General features: G+C 39.2%; 1 protein-coding gene and 1 non-coding gene across 2 annotated transcripts; both read right to left on the reverse strand.

Moving 5' to 3' along the window:
- Nucleotides 1–6697: 6697 nt before the first annotated feature.
- On the reverse strand, nt 6698–14230 carry ddx54 (DEAD (Asp-Glu-Ala-Asp) box polypeptide 54). The gene is made up of 20 exons (XM_044334284.1): nt 13956–14230; nt 12432–12558; nt 12214–12284; nt 11926–12114; nt 11766–11815; nt 11613–11654; nt 11426–11521; nt 11216–11337; nt 10931–10992; nt 10458–10589; nt 10118–10328; nt 9877–10008; nt 9503–9724; nt 9338–9411; nt 9052–9258; nt 8662–8807; nt 8427–8540; nt 8203–8313; nt 7971–8062; nt 6698–7303 (listed from the first exon to the last, which is right to left on the reverse strand). The coding sequence occupies exons 1-20, from the start codon at nt 14073–14075 to the stop codon at nt 7035–7037; spliced, it is 2589 nt and encodes an 862-aa protein (XP_044190219.1). The 5' UTR covers nt 14076–14230; the 3' UTR covers nt 6698–7034.
- trnac-gca lies at nt 13744–13815 on the reverse strand. Its single transcript has one exon. It is a non-coding gene; the product is annotated as a tRNA-Cys (tRNA).
- Nucleotides 14231–19614: the final 5384 nt, after the last annotated feature.

Here is a 19614-nt window from a genome sequence, read left to right on the forward strand (position 1 = left end):
AGTGCCATTTCTGAATTTTTACTTCATTAGATCGGTGTGATCATTTTCCCAATCTGGTTCCTATTCACTTTACTGTAAGTGGCTTGCAGCCAACGCAGCCCCAACAGACATTTCTATTTCTAATTAGGAGGTTTCTGGCCCCGAGAAAGTCCTAGAGACTCACTACAGTCCTTCCCTTGTGATCAAGCTAATTTAAGGTTCCCCTTAAGCGTCTGCATGGCAGGTTGTTCTTCATGAGCTGCCTGTTTCCAAAACAAAGCCACAGTACTGTAATTACAATATGACAATAAACCAAGCTAACCAACAGTTGACCTAACAACATCTCAGCTCCACCCAGTCTGAGAGAGCAGCACTGTATGACCTTTATTAAAAAAAAAACAAAAAAACAAAGAAAGTCCCGTTAAAGATTTTTTAACCGTAATGAGTTGTCAGCAGTTTTCTACACAGGAGGATGAAATCGCTGAGGCAAGAGCGGCTAATGTCAGTCATGTTGGCCCTGTCATTCCTCAAGTGGCCTTTTGCCTCATAAGCGATAGCCTGAGAAAGGGCAGCAATCTTATCATCAGAGCATACAGAGGGGAGAGGAGAGCCAGACTGCGGGGACGGCTGCTCGGGAAAGAATGGGACAGACACAACATACACATGTCTGTAAGAAGATAATTGTTTTGATAACGAATTCAGATAAAGGAAGATAAGTATGGAAAAAAACAAATATATTGTACATGCATCTAGAGAGACAACACAAGTTGTGATGTCTTGCAAAGCTGTACGTCTGAGATAGCTACTTTTCACACCATGTTTTATACTAGTCAAGTTTGTTTTACACGACTGCTTGCAATATTTAAAACGATACCAAATGGTTGTTTATTTGGATTCCCCATTTGCTTCAACAAATGTGTTGCTTATGGGTTTTTTATTTTTATTTCTTACCCTGAAATGTTATTAACGAAGTAATGCAGTTGCAAGCAGGTACTGTTTTGAAGATTTTGCTTGGTGATGCATTCAAAGACAAGCTGATATCCATGTTGTAAGAGTTGGATTTCTTAAGCTATGTTGTCATGTCAGGAAATCAAATCTAAAGGTGCTAATGCTATGAGCAATCATGAAAAAATTAGGGTGTACTCTCGTAGGAAAAGGGTTTCTGTTTGGCAGCCGCATGTGAAAACTTTAGACCATATTTTGAATGTATGAACAGGGAAAGTTTTCATAACAATTCCTGTTTGGAATCGCATTTCCACATGACACTGAAATGGGCTGAAGACACCTGGTCAGTCAGTTTTATACAAAAAAAACACAAAAAAAATGTGAAGCTAACTAAAATATTTAAGGCCTGTCAAATTTGTCAGTGGTCAGACAATGACACACACACACACACACACACACACACACACACACACACACACACACAGAGAGAGCACAGTCCAGCTGCTATAGCATTTATATTCCACTGTTATAAGAGCAGCAGTACTCTGATGCTCAGGCTCTTTGCCATATCTCAAGTGGATGCTGTGTCTGTCCATGGGAACCCTAAATAAAGATAAAGCTGCCGTCCTTGACGACTGGAGAGCTGCCGTAGCACTAGAGAGCACTGGGACAGGGAGAAGGGGCCATCAGATAGACAAGGGGGGTGAGGGATGGTTTCACAGAGGACAGGATATGAGGTAAAGGCAGGCTGTAGCTCGGTATCTCTGCACGAGGATTAACTGATATCGTAGGCAACGTACTCTCCTTCACTCCTGCTTGTTATGCTCCCAGATAGTTCGGGGACAGACAGTACAAACGCCCTATCTGGATGTTATTCTCCACAAATAACTTTTTATAGCTAGCACATGATTTGCTCAGGTGTGTATTTCAACAATCAGTCCAGCCTCCTCCCTTACCCCTTGACGCACATACATACACCCACACATTGACGCATGCAGAAATCCATTCTTTCATAGCGTAGTCAAGTGTTTCCTTCACGTGTCTCTCTGCTCATGTCTTCCTGTTTGGCTCTCATCTCAATTTCATTTTTATACTGAAATGTCTTCATTGTTGCTCGGTTAGTAAACAATGTGCTGCTCAAATCTGATAATTGCCCAATAATTTTCAGATAACTATATGCTAATTAGATGTCTAAATACTGCAGACAATAAATTAGCCACTTCAATATTCAAGCTGCACTAATCAGGTGTGAACATTAATCATAGTTTCAGTCACTATTTACTGGGATTAACCTACTTCTATGAGGGGGAAAATAAAACCATCAAGTCTCATGCCACATAATCAGTTCTTTTAACACAATCATAGAGAAAAAAATCAAAATATGCTCATTTGTGTATGCTCATTAAAGGACATTAACTTGACATAGAGCACTGTATATACATGTACACATACTGTAGATGTAGACTCAAAATGTCAGTGAATACAATTAATAATATACCCTAAAAAGCTGTATCAAAGTGTAGATACCTTTATAAAGTAATTGTAATGAATTATGAAATGAGTGTACAGTATTTAAAAAATCTGTAAATTCCTTCATGGATAATGTTTCTTGGAATTAGCTCATATTGCAAAATATTATACCTGGGGTAAAATACTGTATACTCCCTCCAGAATTCATTAGTTAGCTTCATTATAGTTATAAATTTACCGACATTTTGAAATGTTTTCTATTTGTACCGGCATGTAAAAGCATGCATAATATATGAAATGCTGTCATGTAATTCCTCTTTATATACATTGTATACATGATTAAAAGTGTTTGTGCTTATGTATTTTGCTTTTGGTTTTGTTGTGAATATTATATTAACAACACTATATACATAGTTTTATTTTCTGTATACATGTATTATAGTGTAACAACACTATAATTATTAGTATCAAAAAGTTGTGCTAATGTCTTAATAAGCTATAAATATACTTTGTTTTAGTGAATACTCTTGTTTCAGATGTGGTTTGCATTAAACTGCACGGTAAACTGAAACTTTTCTTGCTTTACCCCCTAGGCAGAGTAGCTGGTGTGTTTTATGAATGGATGTTATTTGGAAGATCCCCCCCACCATGAAATATGACAACGGTCTGGTGTGTGTCCTGTGACAATCTCCATGGTGATTCCACTGTGTTTGGACCAAATACATTTCCTACCTACCACCCATTTTCTTCCATCTTTAGCAGCATTCACACAGACAACTGGAAGCCACAAATCTTCATGGAAGAGCCCCGGCCCGTAACTGCAACCATGAATAACCTACTGTATGATAGCATGTACCCATATCATCAAAAAACAGCTAGCACTATAACCACATCCAGATGGACAAAGCAACTCGTCTCCCTCACTTGCATTGGTGTCGTGCTGCTCTCTCCTCTGGGGCTGCTGTGCATGTGGTCATGTTTTGCACCTTCCTTTCAGCTGAAGAAATGAGAGAATTCTCCTTTGCCGGATGATCGACCGTTGTATCTTCTGCAGGAAATAAATTACATGATCATTTGACATGTGGCCAGCAACACCAGTTGAATGTGATGGTTCTCAGATGTGAGACGCCTGGTGCATTATTGATGATAGAAAAACTAAATTTCAGCATATCATTTTATTATATAAACATAACCAAAAGATTACAATTTAAAATTCAAGTTAAACAGCAGAGATGTATATTTTATTGCATACCATGTGTTATGACTAATTTAACAAATCAGGGCTTGATACAATGAAAATATTAAGGGAAATAATGACAGCACAAAAGATTTGTAGTGATTTTAGATGTCAAAGGCGACATTTTAAATCATTAAAGCTTCAGTTATTATTCATAATAATAAATAATAAATAACAAAAACTTAACACACAATAATCATAATAAATATTTATATTTTTCAAAAACTTCTACTCATCTGTAATATTACAGATAGATGTGGATGTACAGTAATTGTAATTGTAAGAATTTATCCAACACAAGAAAAAACAATTAGGCCTGTAACAGTAGGCTAGTTCAGGCGTAGCTGTAAACTTACCTTAAATAACGTTAATCATGGACTGTAGAAATTAATGGTCGGAGACGCCGTTCTGTAACCCATTGGTTTGCTGAAGCCTCGAATTTGGCAATTTGACCGTCGCCATCTCGGATTTTTGGAGCCAGTAGTGATGAGACGTGACCATATTTGGAAGAGAGGGTGGAGCTGACCGTAACCGGTAGCTGCTAGCTTGGTTCGCACGGTGCATTTGCATTTGCAGTCTGTGGTGAACTGTGTTAATGCTAACGCTAATGCTAATTTTCGCTAGCGAAAAACGGGTTTAAAACAATTAAGATAAACTTACCTGAAAAATTGAACATCCAACTTCTTAGACGGTCTTTTAGTACAACCAAACTCTGAACAAGACTTTTTTAGGCGACCAAGATTTTGCAGTTAAATTCCATGAACTGAAAACACACCGAAACAGCGCCGGCCACGGCTCACCTGTATTTGTACTTTTCCATTGGTTCCGCCATGTTTACGTTACCCAACCAACGTTGTCGCCGTGGTAGCGACTTGTCAATCACAATGTAGCCACGCCCTAAATCATATCCTGCTTTATCCTCAAATATAAATTAAATGGGACCATAAATTACCAAAGAAACATCATTCTGTATTGAAACAGACTTGAAACTAGCGATTGAGGCCATAAACTCATTAGGAAAGTGTTTACTGAGGTAATAAATCAAGTGAGAAGTAGGGTAATTTCGCATAGACCTCTATACAATCAGACTTCTTTTTGGAGCCACTGGAGTCTCCCCCTGCTGGCCATTAGAGAGAATGCAGGTTTAAGGCACTTCCGCATTGGCTTCACTTTTCAGACCTAAAACTGCCGCTTGTATCATGGATGTATAATGAAAGCTTTTATAATACATCCATGACTTGTGTATGATATTAAGATGGCTTTTTTGCCATAGAATCTTGTGTAGATGACACCTAACTTACTGTCAGTAACAGTCAGATAGATATGGCCCCTATCAAATGTTCTGTTTTGTACGACTTTGTTAATGCATCCAAACATTTACTGAATCTGTATAATAATGTTTAAGTAAGTTGATGTCCCAGTGACATTGCATCATAACATTATATGCCATCAAAATCTGATGAGATGGCAATGCTGGTCTGTTGGTCGGTGCTCCACTTTGGTCCAGACTGCAAAAATCTCAACAACTATTAGATGGATTACCATGAAATTTGGTACAGATATCCATGGTTCCCAGATAATGAAGCTTACTAACTTTAATAATCTCTTGACTTTTCATCTTGTGTCAGCATGAGGTTTTTGTTTTTTAATTAAATGTCTCAGCAACTATTGGACGGATTGCCATGGAATTTTGCATAGATATTCATGGTTTCTAGGGGATGAAGCCTAATGACTTTGATGATCCCCTAACCTTCTCTATAGCACCATCAGCAGGTCATAGTTTTCACTTATCTTGTGAAATATCCTGGGTTTTTGTGTGTGCTAATTCTAATGTTATCCTCCTAACATGCTACCTTCCTTATAAAAATGAATTTAGTATATATTAGTTATATGTTTAATGTTTATCTGAAGCTTATATGATGCTTCAGCAGTCTAAGTTAGTCAAATAAAGTGGATATCTTCCACATTTAGTTATTATAGTAAAAAAAAATTCCCTCTTTGTATCTTGAAGTGGAAGGATCGTAACAAAAAGAGGGAATTTGGCACTAAAAAGACTAACTTTGAAAGATATTGACTTGATTTGACTAATTTGGACAGCTGAAGCCTCATATTAGCTTCAGATAAACTTTTTAATACTTTTTTTTCACAGGAGGGCTGTGGATTTTCTCTCCATTCACTTACATTGAAAGTGCATTATGAAGGGATCTCTTAATGGCCATTATGAACAAGAGGAACGATTACAGCAAGAAAAATGTGTCAGTGTTCATTTGGGCACCTGAATATTGTTTTAGGACAGACTTGAAAAATTGTGAACCTAACCTTTAAATACAACCTCATAGAGCAGATAGCATGGCTAGCTTAGCTTTGTTTCCCTTTCTTCTTCTTCCCACTCCTCCTCTCGCTATATCCAAGTTACTTTAAGTGGTAGCAAGTACAAGGTGGCACCTGAAAAACCTTAGGAACACAGATTGCTTATTCCTCCCTAAGTGCTAGTTTTCAAAAGAGTGCATACCTTTTCAAGATGCTGGCAAAGAAGAGTTGACTGGCACAGTTTCAAAACAGAAATTAGAGCTGATGGAAAATATAACATCTTGGACCTACATACATTTTAAAGAAAAAGCTTCTCAGCTTTCACTGAACACTCATTTGCAGATAATTACATCATTTTTGAAGCTGACATTTAAAGAAGTGGGTGACCTCAGTTTTGAGGTTCACAGAAAACCAACTCACACAAACCAGTACCTCATTTTTCATTCATGCCATGCACTAGAGGACAAAATGGGAGCCATCCAGTCATAATACCACCAGGCAGAAACAACAACAATCATAAAGGCTTGAGGTAGGATACAAAGTCACATCAAGGATTGCGGTTACCCTGACTGGGCTTTAATTGAAATAGCAACAAAAGCCACGAGTACAGCTCCACCCCATTTATGACCCCGTTTAATGGATGTATATTGTCGTCCCATTTGTAGCAAAAGTTCATCAGACGTTCATTTCTATGCTGCACTTTTGTTTATTGTATAAACATGTAATTGCCTGCAAATAAAATCATGACACAGAATCTGACCTTATTCATATCTGTATTTTACCATCAGTTAATAATGTGTACAGACATATTTAAGTACTCAAAAACAATTAAACAGGTTAATCTACCAACACGCTTAAAAGAAGGAAACCCAGTTCATTGGATCATTCTTATACATACTCTGTGTCAAATACAAAGTTCGGTAAGCGATGAGGAAAAAGGTAAACCGAAGTCTAGAAATGCTTTCCTCAACTCTTCTTCAATCCATAATCATGACAGGCACCATGAAATTCTTAAAGATGGTCTGGGATGATAAAAGTATTCATCATTCAGTCCCATGTGGTCACAACATCATCCCTCTGTGATCCATCCTCCTCACATTCTCTTCCTCATCTTGCCCTTCTTTTGGTTGCCTCGTCCAAAACCTGACTTCTTGAAATCTCCGAGAAACTGTTTGTTCTTGCCACGGAGTTTCTGCAGGCCGCCACTCTGCAGGAACTGGTGCTTCTGATTTTTCTTTCGTTGTTTCAGGATTTGCTCATTCGTCTTCAGCTCTGTGCGCACTCTACGGCCACCTGGCGTTACCTGCGATCGTCCAGGGCTCTGGAACTGAGGACCTCGCTGACCACGACCATGACCACGACCTGGGAGAGGGATGAAACAGAAAAAAAACATTACTTTTTTTTTTTTTTAAAAAAGGTACAGCAGCTACACTTGACAGACCTGCAATTTACACAGTGACTTAAAGTATTAATTTACTTTCCGCTTGGAAATTAAAGGAATACTTTGCCATTTTTTAGAAATATGCTAATCAGAGTTCGATAAAATAAAGAAATAGTCCGGCACATAACCTCTCATAAAAATTTTATGTCATTTTTACTCTTAATTTTTTACAGATTAAAAAGTCAAGATATGACCTTTTAATGAATATCGTTGCCTTTGGACAGAGCCAACGGCTAACCGTTTCCCCCTAACTTCAGTCTTTATGCTAAGCTAAGCTAACCACCTGCTGACTGTATCTCATACTAACTAACCCTCAGCAAGAATTCAAATAAGCGTTTCCAAAAGTGTTGAACTATTCCTTTCAAAAACAGACAATATTTACACTTTTGAAGGTGTGCTAAGGATGATTTGCAACAGTAAAATAAGACTTCAAAAATGTGTCAACCATGAATAATTATAATTATTGCCTATTAGGAACATTTTGTTTAAATCCCATAGACCTCATTAATTACAACTGCTTTAACAAAACTGTCCATTAGATGTAATGAATAATAAGTGTTCAAGTTGAGACTGAAGATGCTCTCCTACCTCCTGGCTTCCTCCCTCCTCCTCTTCCCGTTTCTCCATCTGAGCCAGATCCTCCGTCATCGACCCTGTACTTTTTCTTCCACTCCTCGTAACTGACATGTCGTTAAATCATACAACATCTCAACAATACAGCTAAATATTGTCACAGTGAGAGAGAATAGTAATAAATTTTCAAGTAATATGACAGCAGTGATAATAGTAAACACAAAGAGACATTTTGTTGAAAGGATACAAGTTCTTTTTGTTCTTTTTGTTCTGGATGACTTGGCCGCCGTCTGTTTTTATCTTTTTCTTCTGGTCTTCCTTTCCTGTGTCTCTGACAAAGCGCTTCCTCTTGCGGTCCCTACAAACAACAGAGATGCACCGAATGATGATATATGAAATGGCAAAATCAGAAGCCTAAGGTGTATGAAAAGAAGACAGAGACTTTGAACGAATGAATGAGTAAATTTTCACCATTTCATCATTTTTTTGTGCTGGTTGAACCGGTCTCCCTCATCTCCCATGAGGTCCAGGACAGCTGTGGAGGCCTGTTGGTCGAAGGCACTGCCCTCTCCGCCGAGACTTAACCTAACAAGAACAGGCATGACAGGTTATAAAACACAGGTAATATATTTTAATCATATCTGATGTAATTTACTTCACATTTCATTCACATCTCAATATGCCTTAATAAAATTTGTATCCTCACCCTCTCTCAGAGTTGAAGTCTTTAGGTCTGTAGGGGATGTAATACTCTTCATCTTTGCCTGTTTGTCTGCTTTTCTTGCTCTTTGATTGTTCCCCATCTTCCTGCCGGCCTTTCCTCTTTCCACCGACCACCTCTGAGAACACCCCCTGGTGGAAAAATAAAGAATTACATTTTTATCAAAAGTGACACCTATGTTGGCATTTGGTCAATAAATGTACAAAATGAGGATATTTGCAACAGTAATTAACATTTAGAAACACTTGAATAATGATGTGTTGGACCAGTGTTATAAGAAGAAGCAAATGAACACATCATGAGATTTTTGGCCTCAGTGCTCCACATGCTGATCTCTCAAAAATATGAAATGACTTGTTTCAAGTCATTTTTTACATTTAGAGCGTCATCATCCTGGCCTGCAGTGCGTGTGGAAGTATCGTCAGTGGTGGAGAGGTTGATGGGCTGATGCAGGAGGCTCTCTGCAGCCAGGTCATCTCTATGCTTGTTAAATTTGTCCACCAACCGCGAATCCTTGGAGCGTTTGGCTCGCATCACCTCACCGGCCTGTGTCTTACTGTTGGAGTTGATTTCAAAGATAGTCTAGAAGAAAGAGACATCACAGGTTAGCAGGAAATTGCAGCACAATTAGATATCTGCATTGTCATCAATTGTAACTCACCGATTTGGATTTGTAGCCCTTGATGGCATCAACTATTTGAAGGCGGTCTAGTTCCATTTTCTCCAAACCCGACCCTAAAACAAGATCAATTAAATGCTGTTACGAACTACTCACTGAGCATCATTATCACTGCTCTCTACATAATTCATCCTCCTCCAAACTGACCCAGTAACGGATGAACAGCCATGATGGACAGATCTGTGTTTTTGACTCGTCTGACGGACTCTGGCGAGGGGTTTGGTCGAGACTTGAGATACTGCTTGTAGGCGTTCTCCGAGACACGATGCAGGTTTTGCAGGTCTAGGGAGTTGTCGTGTGCTGCGATCAGATTTGAGCTTTCGTCATCCAGGATACTCTGAGGGACCCGCCCGAACACACCGTCTACATCTGGAGGAGGGGAGGCGAGGTTTGGATAGCAGATTGACAGGTAAGACAGTGATAAATAAGGAATACTTTTAAAAGTCTACTAGCAGCCTGAGTACATCAATCCCAGAGTTCATTCATCAGTTGAAACCTGGCATGCATTCTAAAAAGGCTACCTTGTGTGTGTTCAGGTGTGGCGATCTGAACGGGCCTTCCAAGGAAGAGGTGAAGGTCGTATACAAAAGGCATCTCATCTGTGCAAACCATACTGTAGGTTGTGCCGCTGCGCCCCGCACGTCCCACACGACCTGAAGGAAAAAGACCAACCTCAGCACTTCTTCCTCTTTATTGAAATTTGGTAAAAGGATAAAAAAAAATCTTATCATCAATCTTATTAATTGTTTCCATAACACTCACCAACTCTATGCAAGAAGAGCTTGGCCTTGGAGGGGAAGTTGTAATTGATGACATTGTCCAGCAGGGGGATGTCTATACCACGAGCAGCAACATCAGTCACAATGAGCACCATGGCTTTCCGATGCACAAATTTTCCAATGTTGATCTTCCTGGCAGTCTGATCCAGGGCACTGTATATGTAGGCACACTCCACACCTTCTGAAGTCAGCAGCTGGACAATAAAACAAAAGAACAAAAATATGGATACTTTCAAACTTAAATCTCTGAGTTACTAAGATTGTTCACTGAGGAAAAATACACACAAATGGACTTTGGAGTAATTCTAGTGTCTTTGTCTTACCTCCTTGAGGTATTCTACATGATGTTTAGTGGCAGCAAAGACTACCGTCTGCTCCTGAGGTTTCACTACGTTCCTCAGGAGATGTAGCAGCAGGGCCGGCTTGTCATCCAGTCGCAGATGGAAGAATGACAGCTGAGGGAAGACGAGAGAAATTAAAAGATTTTGAAATGGATGGATAGATATGAAGTGAGGATTTAGTTCAGATCATAAGATGCATAATTTTTAACAATCATACAGTCATTTTTATGATGTACTGTATGACTTTCTCACTAATAAAGTAAGAGCTTGCAAAGAGCACCTGAAGGCAGCATGGCATTACACTGCCCTGATAGAAAGCAACAGGTGCTTTGTGTGAGGAGAAATGCTGAGTGATCATAAGGTAAATGTTTTTCTCTCCTAAAACAACAACCCAGAATCATTAGCACTTTAATCCCGACTCATGTAATGTTTACTAAAATGTGTCCTCTCTTTACCTTAATCTGATCACTGAGCTTAGAATCCACATCCAAACGAATCAGTACTGGTTCTGTCAGCCCTGGAAACAAAACAAGTTTATTTAGTTAGCATGAAGCCTTAAGCCCCAATATGAAAGTCATTATGATAAAGATGATGATTATTATGACGGTTTGCGGACAGATGAACCCAAAAAGTAGACTCAAATCAATTTGAAAACCTTCAATCATGATGGATGTATGTAAAAGCACAGAGCTGGCATTAAACCAGGATAGATTGTTGGGTTTTTTTAAAGGTGATCTCACCAGCTCTGGCGAACTCCACCAGCAGTTTGGGCAGAGTGGCTGAGAACAGCAGAGTCTGTCTGGTGTCTGGAAGCCTCCTGATGATCTCCTGAAGCTGCTCAGCAAAACCCATTTCAAACAACCTGAGTGCAAGAGGAACATGGTTACATTAAAACACATTTGCATACAGTGTCTCCAATCTGTGAAATGAAAATATGCCACATTTCTCACCTGTCAGCCTCATCAAACACCACATACTCCACACCATGCAACTTCAGGTTCATTTCCTTGACAACGTGCATGAGACGACCGGGGGTGCCAATGATTCTGAAGGAGGAGGACAGAGATCAGCATTGTAAACGCAATTATTATTAGTTAGCACCATAACACAACAATCTAAGCTTCTGTGTGTACTCACATGTCAGGGTTTTCATGAAGAGCAGCAAACTGATCCTCCATTCTGGAAAAGACATTTAAATCAGTATAAGTGGAAAAGAAGAATAACTGCACAGATCTCAAAGTACAAGAGAATTAAAGAACAGCAGCACAGGACAGCCGAGGAATCACACACCTGTCTCCACCAAGGATTAAGGCGGTCTTGAGGCCGGTGAATTTTCCCAACTGTAAAACCACAAAAAAATAAATAAATAAAATATATATATAAATAAACACAGCTACATATAATATCAGCCAACAAACACAATAAAAACTCATCAGTCTACTCGTCTGACCTCTTTCGTGAACTTCATGGTCTGCAAGGCCAACTCTCTGGTGGGGGTCAGGATGAGGGCTCTGGCTCCTGTTTGGGCTTGTGGGGCCTTCAGCTTCTCAAACATGGGGATCAGGAAGGCGGCTGTCTTACCACTGCCAGTCCTAGCCATAGCCACTACATCCTTGCCATCCAAAATCACCGGGACAGTCTGCAGTGGTGAAGAGAAGGATTAGACGTGACATATTGTGCTGTAAAAAAAAAGTCAGAAATATTTGGATTTCAGGATCCTGATGTGGTACTGACTTACCTTTCTTTGGATTGGAGTTGGGACTTTGTAACCCTTCTTCATGACCCCCTTGTATACAGGGTAACTGAGACCTGAAATCACACATAATGTAGACTGAGTGAACAGGGGATCAGATTTTACTTTTTCAGCTCAAACCGGGCATATACAGGTAGATTTCCACTACTTTCAGCAAGCAGTGGACACACAGCCCCATCTATGCACTCTTCACTGTCTCTCACCCATGGACTGAAATCCTCCAGACTTCTTTTTCTTCTTGTTTTGGGCTCTGACCAGCTCCCTGGTGTCAGGCTCCACATCTGACAGGCAGTCAGAATGGGCGGGGAATCGCGGCAATTTCCTCCCTGGCTGTGAAACCATAAAAAAAAAAAAAACACAAATGAGGTCTTCAAAATGCCATGTAAAATTTTGAAAAATCATGTTCCTTTCAAGGTAAGAAGAATATGAATATTGTTTGATGACAATGTTCACAGGATCATTTTAGGAATAAGCGTATTTCTTGACACATTTTGTCTCATGATCAATTTACTTTAACAACAGCAACACTCATTACATAGAAAAGGGATTTGCTGTGTGAAATAGCGCCTCTGCTATTCTCCCTAAGGTGTAATATTTTATTTCATAGAAGTGTATTCATTTTTATGATGCTAGCTGAGGTGGTCTTTAAAACACTGCAGGAAACCCAGCTGAATGATTCCTGCAGTCTTTGTTAATCTTGTGACATTTTATACGTCCCAAAAGTGAGAAATTCAGCAGCAGAAGAAATCAAGCGAAAAAAGGCAGACACAACTAGTTAGTACAAGAAATGGTATCTAGTACAAATAAAACAATTTAGCCGATTGTCAGAAAATGAATCTGCAACTATTTTGATAATCAACTAAATATACATGTTATGTGTCATACATGTAAGTAAACTGAATATCTTTGGAGATGATTAAAAAATGATTAGCCGAAGAAAATATTCAGCAGATTGATCGATAATGAAAATAACAGTTGCAGCCGTAGTTAGATGTAGGCAAGAGCTTATAGTACTTTTCTGAAGGTGTTAATATAAGTCACAGTGGCAATGACAACAAAGCATATGAGCAACAATTGTAAAGTACAGTAGACTATATTACATGCTTTTGAAGTACACTAAGTTAATAATTACAGTTTCAGTAGATAGATTACTGCAACTAACAATTATTTTCATTATCAAACTGTCGATTATTTTCTCAAATAATCGATTGGTTGTTTGGTCTATAAAATGTAAGAAAATGGTGAAAAATGACGATCAGTGTCTCCCAAAGCCCAAAGTGATGTCCTCAAATGTCCACACCCTAAAGATAGTCAGTTATCTATCATAGAGGACTAAAGAAACCAGAAAATACTACATTTAAGAAGCTGGAATCAGATAATTTGGACTTTTTTTCTTAAAAAATGACGATTATCAAAAAGCTTGTCGTCTGATTTAATAGTTGGCAACCAATCGATTAATAGTTGCAGCTCTAATTATAGTCATGTAACATGTACAAAGTTTGTTAAAACAGACTTAGGGGGCATCCGGATTTGAACCGGAGACCTCTTGATCTGCAGTCAAATGCTCTACCACTGAGCTATACCCCCACTGTATCACCCTAACGTGTAACACAGCTGACATCACCCACTCTCTTTAAAATCAGATAATCTGTCAGTAAGTCAAACACCTCCATGAACAAGTGCTCAGGAGATCAGATCAGAAGCTGAATAAGTATTGTTTTCCTTACAGAATCATCGTCCTTAATTTGAGCAGCCAGCTCAAAGTCTCCAGTGTCAGAGTCAGCCTCCGGCTCTCTGCTGGCGGTGTGTCTCTTCTTCTTCATCACTTTCTTCTTCCTCTGAGCCATCCTGACGTTTAAGACTGCGCTCGAGACGCTTTACTGAATAACTATATAAAACGGCAACAAACTAGTGTTCAAAACAACTCGTGTCAATCTCAAAACACAACAGGACGACGAGCAGACATATTGGACCACACGTGTGAGCTGCTTCTTCTTCTTCCGTTTCATGACTGTCCCTTATAGCTCACTACCGCCACCTACTGACAGACACTGATAGATCAATTAATTTAGGCTGTAGTTGGGCAGATAACAGTGAAGAGTGTGAAACTTAATATGAATACGACAGTCATTCTTATTTATTCTCTCATTAGGCTAACTTATAGTCAATGAAATAATAGTGAAATTAGAATATTCTCTATTTTTCTGGGGACCCCCTGGAAGTGCCTCAAGGATCACCGGGGGTCCCCTGACCCCACTTTGAGAACCACTGAACTAGATAACTTTCTCTAAGACTATTATACCGTAGTATACTACCATTGTGCTGTCTTACAACCTCGTTTCTGATGTAACAATATCTCATTTACTGACAGAGGATTTGTGGTTGATATAATGTACTTCAAAGCCAATAAGGCAGCAGCTAAATTTAACCATATAACTGAATTTTCTGGTTTCTATCCCCTCAACGCCCAAATGAATATCATTAATTCAGTGGAGAACACTGATATTTTGTTTGAAATCTCTGAGCCTTGATGAACAGGAAGCAATTAAAGCAGCCCTCCACTGATTTTACACATGACAGTTAATTTATTTGTCATGCTACTCAGCTGGTGAGGGCTTGGAGACTTCAAATTTTTTGATTAAAAAACCGTATTACAAACTGAGGATCTGGAGTTTGAAAGACAGGCTGTGAGGGTCTAATGAATGCCATTGTTGGATGAGAAAAGACTGGAGCACACTGATTGATTTGCAGCCTTTAATAGAGCAAACAGACCAACGAAGTCACTACTGTGTCTTCATCTGAAACAAAGCGACAATTGATTTGCATTGTGGGAGGTCTAGGATCCAGTTTATTTGGAGCTTGAACCACACATGTGAATATAAAATCATTTTGTTCTGGTTCTTGCGAATCTCCCAACTTTATGGAAGTGAAATACAACATTTCTTTAGTACCCCTTTAGGAGATCATATTATTTTTATATTATGTTAGTAATAATAACCTAATCTTTTGCAAGAGTGTTTTGACACCCATGTCTGGATCAAATTACAAGATAACAAGACAACTGATTATATGACAGTTTTAAAGAAATCGCAATTTTTCGCAAAGTTTTTGTGTTGTTTCACCTCATTCATCTGAGACAATATACATACAGCATCCTTATCCAGTTTATTCCTACATTCTGTTAGCATTTCTACCTGTCCACTCGCAACGCTGGCACAAATGCCTCATTGTAAAGTCTAAGCTTAAATCTTGATTACACCCTAATTTCCACAGCAGTGTCTCTGATGCATGTCACACAGCCACAATACAAGGCTGATACAATAATCAGAGTAGCCCACGGTGCTTTATCTAGGTCAGTCTTTCTCTGTCAGTATACATAAATTCAAAACCTTTGTTACATGCCATGATTACTTTTTTTCACAAACATCAAACTGAACACTTTAAAACTGTAGAAAACAGGGACAAACAAACATTTTTTTTATTAACGTGTACCTTTATCCACATAATATATAATAAAAGCGTGTCATTTCCATGCCTGGGGTGCATAATATGACAGAGAGATTTTATTTCTCATAACTAGACCTCAGCACATGAGTACTGTCTTGCCACTCCAGCCTAAACTCATATTTGTCATTTAGCTGCATTGTTTGCAATTATAATCTCAGTTACCTCATACTCATGAAGTGGTGAAAGACGTGTATGCGAAAAGTTAAAGAATAATAATAAATTACCCTAGTGATGACTATATATTTATATAACTCAAAACTCATGCGGCCAAGGAAGACAACCAGAGCATTTCTTTCTGTTGCGTAACTTTTCATGAAGTAACTGCATAGGACATTTTGGCAGGCAAAGCCTACCCATCCATGCAACAACTGTCACACTTATGCTACTGGAATCCTGAAATATGCTACGAGATTTCTTCAAAAAAACAGATTTTACTCCACTGCACAAACATAAGCCTCGAGACAGAATCTCTAACTTTCAGCAGGCATTATGCACTCGTTTCATATTCTGTCCTGATAAAGGCCCCATGAACCTAACTATCATAAGTCATTGTTTAGGATAAAAAGTTTATTTAACACAAAGCCATTTTCTTGTTCCCTGTCAGATAATACCATGCCAGGATGACATAACAAAACAGAGGACGCTTTATCTTCTCCCTCCATTCATAAATACTGCCCTGCCAAAGCTTATACAGAATATCCTTGCTTGACAGCCCAGAATTAATCTTAATCTTACTCAACGAGTTGAATCTGTAAGGGGATCAAATATGAGATCAAATATGAGTTTCTTACTCGTATTCTCATTTTGGTTTTGTCTAAAACGCTTCAGGAAAAGTAATTCTGTCAAATGTTGTCCCTGAAAGTCTCCAATAATCCATGCATTTACTTCTTTCTGCACATTGATTATTGGACAAATGTAAATGTCAGTGGTGAGTTCCACTTGTGGTTTCATTAAAATGTGAAGCCATCTGCTGCTCAAGAAAACAGCTGCCCAAGACATCAAAAACCCAGCCGAGCATGTTATTCATCAAGGGCCAATATTGGGATTTCAAACATGTTTTTATTTCTATTTTTAATTTTTTTAAAAATCTGTTTTGATCTCATGGGAATGTTCATGTTTTATTGGGTGTATCATTAATGAAAACCAATATTTGTAAAAGTGTGGATTTGTTATTGGCAAAAAAGTGCACACTTTCTATTGGTCAGTATGTCTTCAGCTTACAGGACTTTTTACATTTCCACACAACCTTCAGTTGTCTCCAACCAGCCAAAGTCTCATTTTTTAAATCACCCAGTGGAAATGTGTCCTTTGGATGATAACAGTGACACTAATATGGCAGCCAAAACGTGCACTGCGCTGTTTGAAGTCAGTGGGCTGATGTACAGTAAATAAGTCAACACCATGGCAACAGCCTGGAGCTAATGCCATTCATATTCCCTCACAGAGCTGAGGCTGTGGTGGCCTGGAGGCAAATCTGTTCGGGGGAGCTGATGCTGGGTTTACGCACAGGCAATAGGTGCAGCAAGCCACCTATAGGATCCGCTTTTGTCCTTAAAAGATGATTTAAGTGATAAAGCCCAGGGGGGATTAAGATATGAAGCTGGCAGGGATGGGAAGGTTGTGGTGCTGTCAACTTGGCAGTCAAATAAACTGGGTGTTGGCGTCAATGTGCTGTCAGGTCAGCCTCCAAAGCTCTTGGCAGCATCTTCACTCTCATGTTGAAAACATGCTTCCGAATCACTGCTTCATCTCCACGTTATGTAGTTCAGGCAATTTAGTTTCTGATGTTGTTCATTATTCATGAGGCAAGGCTTTTAATGTTTGTGTCGATGCATATCATAGGCTACATGTGAAAGAAAATAGAGTAGCATGTTTTGATTTCCCTACTGGGAACAAGGCTGCGTAACGCCCCACCTCTTACAAATCCCCTGAGAGCCCTATAATTGATCTCATAAAGTGTAACAATAAGATCTATAAATGACAAACAGAATTTATCAGGATGAAATGTAGGCCAAGCTAAGCTGCATCCTGAGCTAAAGGGGACTTACAGGGAACTATGTGACCTTTCAAAAATCTGTAAATTGTGTCAGTGACATAGTTTTAGTTAATACACAAATGGTTCACCAAGCAAGTCAGTGACTAAATGGGCACTGAATAAAAGTCATTAGGGAAACAGATGTCAAAATGTCTCAGGTTGGATTTTTATAAAGATGTTCCTGAGCAAAGTGACTGTGTGTGTAGCAGATGCTGCCTCCTAAGCCTCAGAGATTGAGGGGAATGTTTAAATTAAGAGATTATTGAGCTGATGGTTTTGTAAAGCTAAGCCTTTAAATGGGGGTAGCACTTAAATATTCTTCCACCCTATCTGTGTCAGTTTAATTATTTATCAACCGCTCTTAAAAGACTGGGCTGTGGGTTCAGTGGGCCTTTTAAAAATAGTCCAAACATCCAATTAAATTGCGAGTGATGTGTGCCGCAGCATATCAGGCGGGCACGTCCCCACAGCAAGCCTTCAAGTGGTGGTTTGAATTTCCATGCCAGATGCTGTACATCCAAAAGGGCAAATTAATCTCTGAAATCTGATAACAGTTCCTCAAAAAGTTTGAAATGCTCTGTATGAGATGAAACATTAGTTTGGAGTTGCATGCCATGGATTGATTATAACCTAGTTGTGAAATGTGAGATTTACTGTGAAACTGTTATTGTTAGTCCTGTGAAACATATTTCAAAATTCAAATTCAGACCTGTGTAAAGATTTCAAATCAAAAACAAATCCACAAAAACTTTGTCATTAGGCTATTGTGCATTAATTAAACACCATATGACCAGTTTTCTGCAAAACATGCCTCTTGACCAGCGACCACTTTGCATCATGTAGTTGTGAGTAACCTGGTGAGGAGGACAGTAGGTTTCAGGGCAGTCGAAGAGAAGGTCACAGCCTGGTCTTGGGCTCACTGGGCTGGCATGGCACTGTGGACGTGATAGCGCCACCCCCAGTGACAGCAGCAGATGGTGAGAGGGCCCCGGGGCTTCACCCCCAGGCCCCTGGGCACAGAGACAGAGCAGCCATGCACAAAATATCTGGCCACTGATTGGACTGTGCCTCTTAAGATGCCACAGGCTGATAAGACGCTCAGAGATGCAGCGCTTACACGCTTGAGAAGACATATAATTATGTTAACCCGGTAGTTTCTCTAGAGCCTCCACTCTCCCATCATGGTAGACATTGTAGCTTATCAGGTCAGTAAATGGGAAGTCTTGCTCCAGTATTGGTTGCAATACATAAAAAAAACAGTTGCAAGAGGTGTTAGCCTGACCAATTTGTGGTTTTGGATGTAGATCATAAAAGAGCATATTGGAACAACTGGTCCTCCTACATTGCAAAAATTCTTATACACATAATAGAAAACAGGCAGACATTTTAATATATTGCTGGAATGTATCAATTACAATATGTACATGAATTATTGATTCATGCAAAGCAAGAAAATGCTTCGTACTACATTATATGTTCATAAACTCCTGAAGTGGAAATCTGAATTCATGTAGTGAATTGATGCCTTAAAACCTGAATATTTGTAATTCATATAAAAATGCTGGGAGAGAAATATAGCAAAATTTAGAAGTGCTTACATTTCCACAACTGAAGCTAAGCCTTTTGCTAAGATGTCTCTTTTGCTGTATAAGGAGAATCCGGCTTTGCACTCCCTTTAGTGTAAAACTGCAGAGGCACATACATGCGGTCAAACTTTCAATTACTTGATATTCTGGGTGCTAAAAGGCAGTTTCCCTTCAGGGCTCCAGCAGTTAATCTTACAGCTAGTGCCAGCATTAAGACGATAATCATGGGACATGTGACAAATGCACAAAAACTGTCCC

Source organism: Thunnus albacares, chromosome 18 (genome assembly GCF_914725855.1).
Source record: "Thunnus albacares chromosome 18, fThuAlb1.1, whole genome shotgun sequence".
Lineage (NCBI taxonomy): Eukaryota > Metazoa > Chordata > Actinopteri > Scombriformes > Scombridae > Thunnus > Thunnus albacares.

What these genes read in the sequence shown, in the direction of transcription:
- ddx54 (XM_044334284.1), bottom strand. Translation starts at nt 14,075, where the DNA reads ATGGCTCAGAGGAAGAAGAAAGTGATGAAGAAGAAGAGACACACCGCC. An exon ending in TGGAGGATTTCAGTCCATGG is followed by an intron (nt 12,285 to 12,431) that starts GTGAGAGACAGT and finishes GTGTGATTTCAG; the next exon opens with GTCTCAGTTACCCTGTATAC. An exon ending in AGGATGATGACGCTCTAAAT is followed by an intron (nt 8,808 to 9,051) that starts GTAAAAAATGAC and finishes TTTTTCCACCAG; the next exon opens with GGGGTGTTCTCAGAGGTGGT.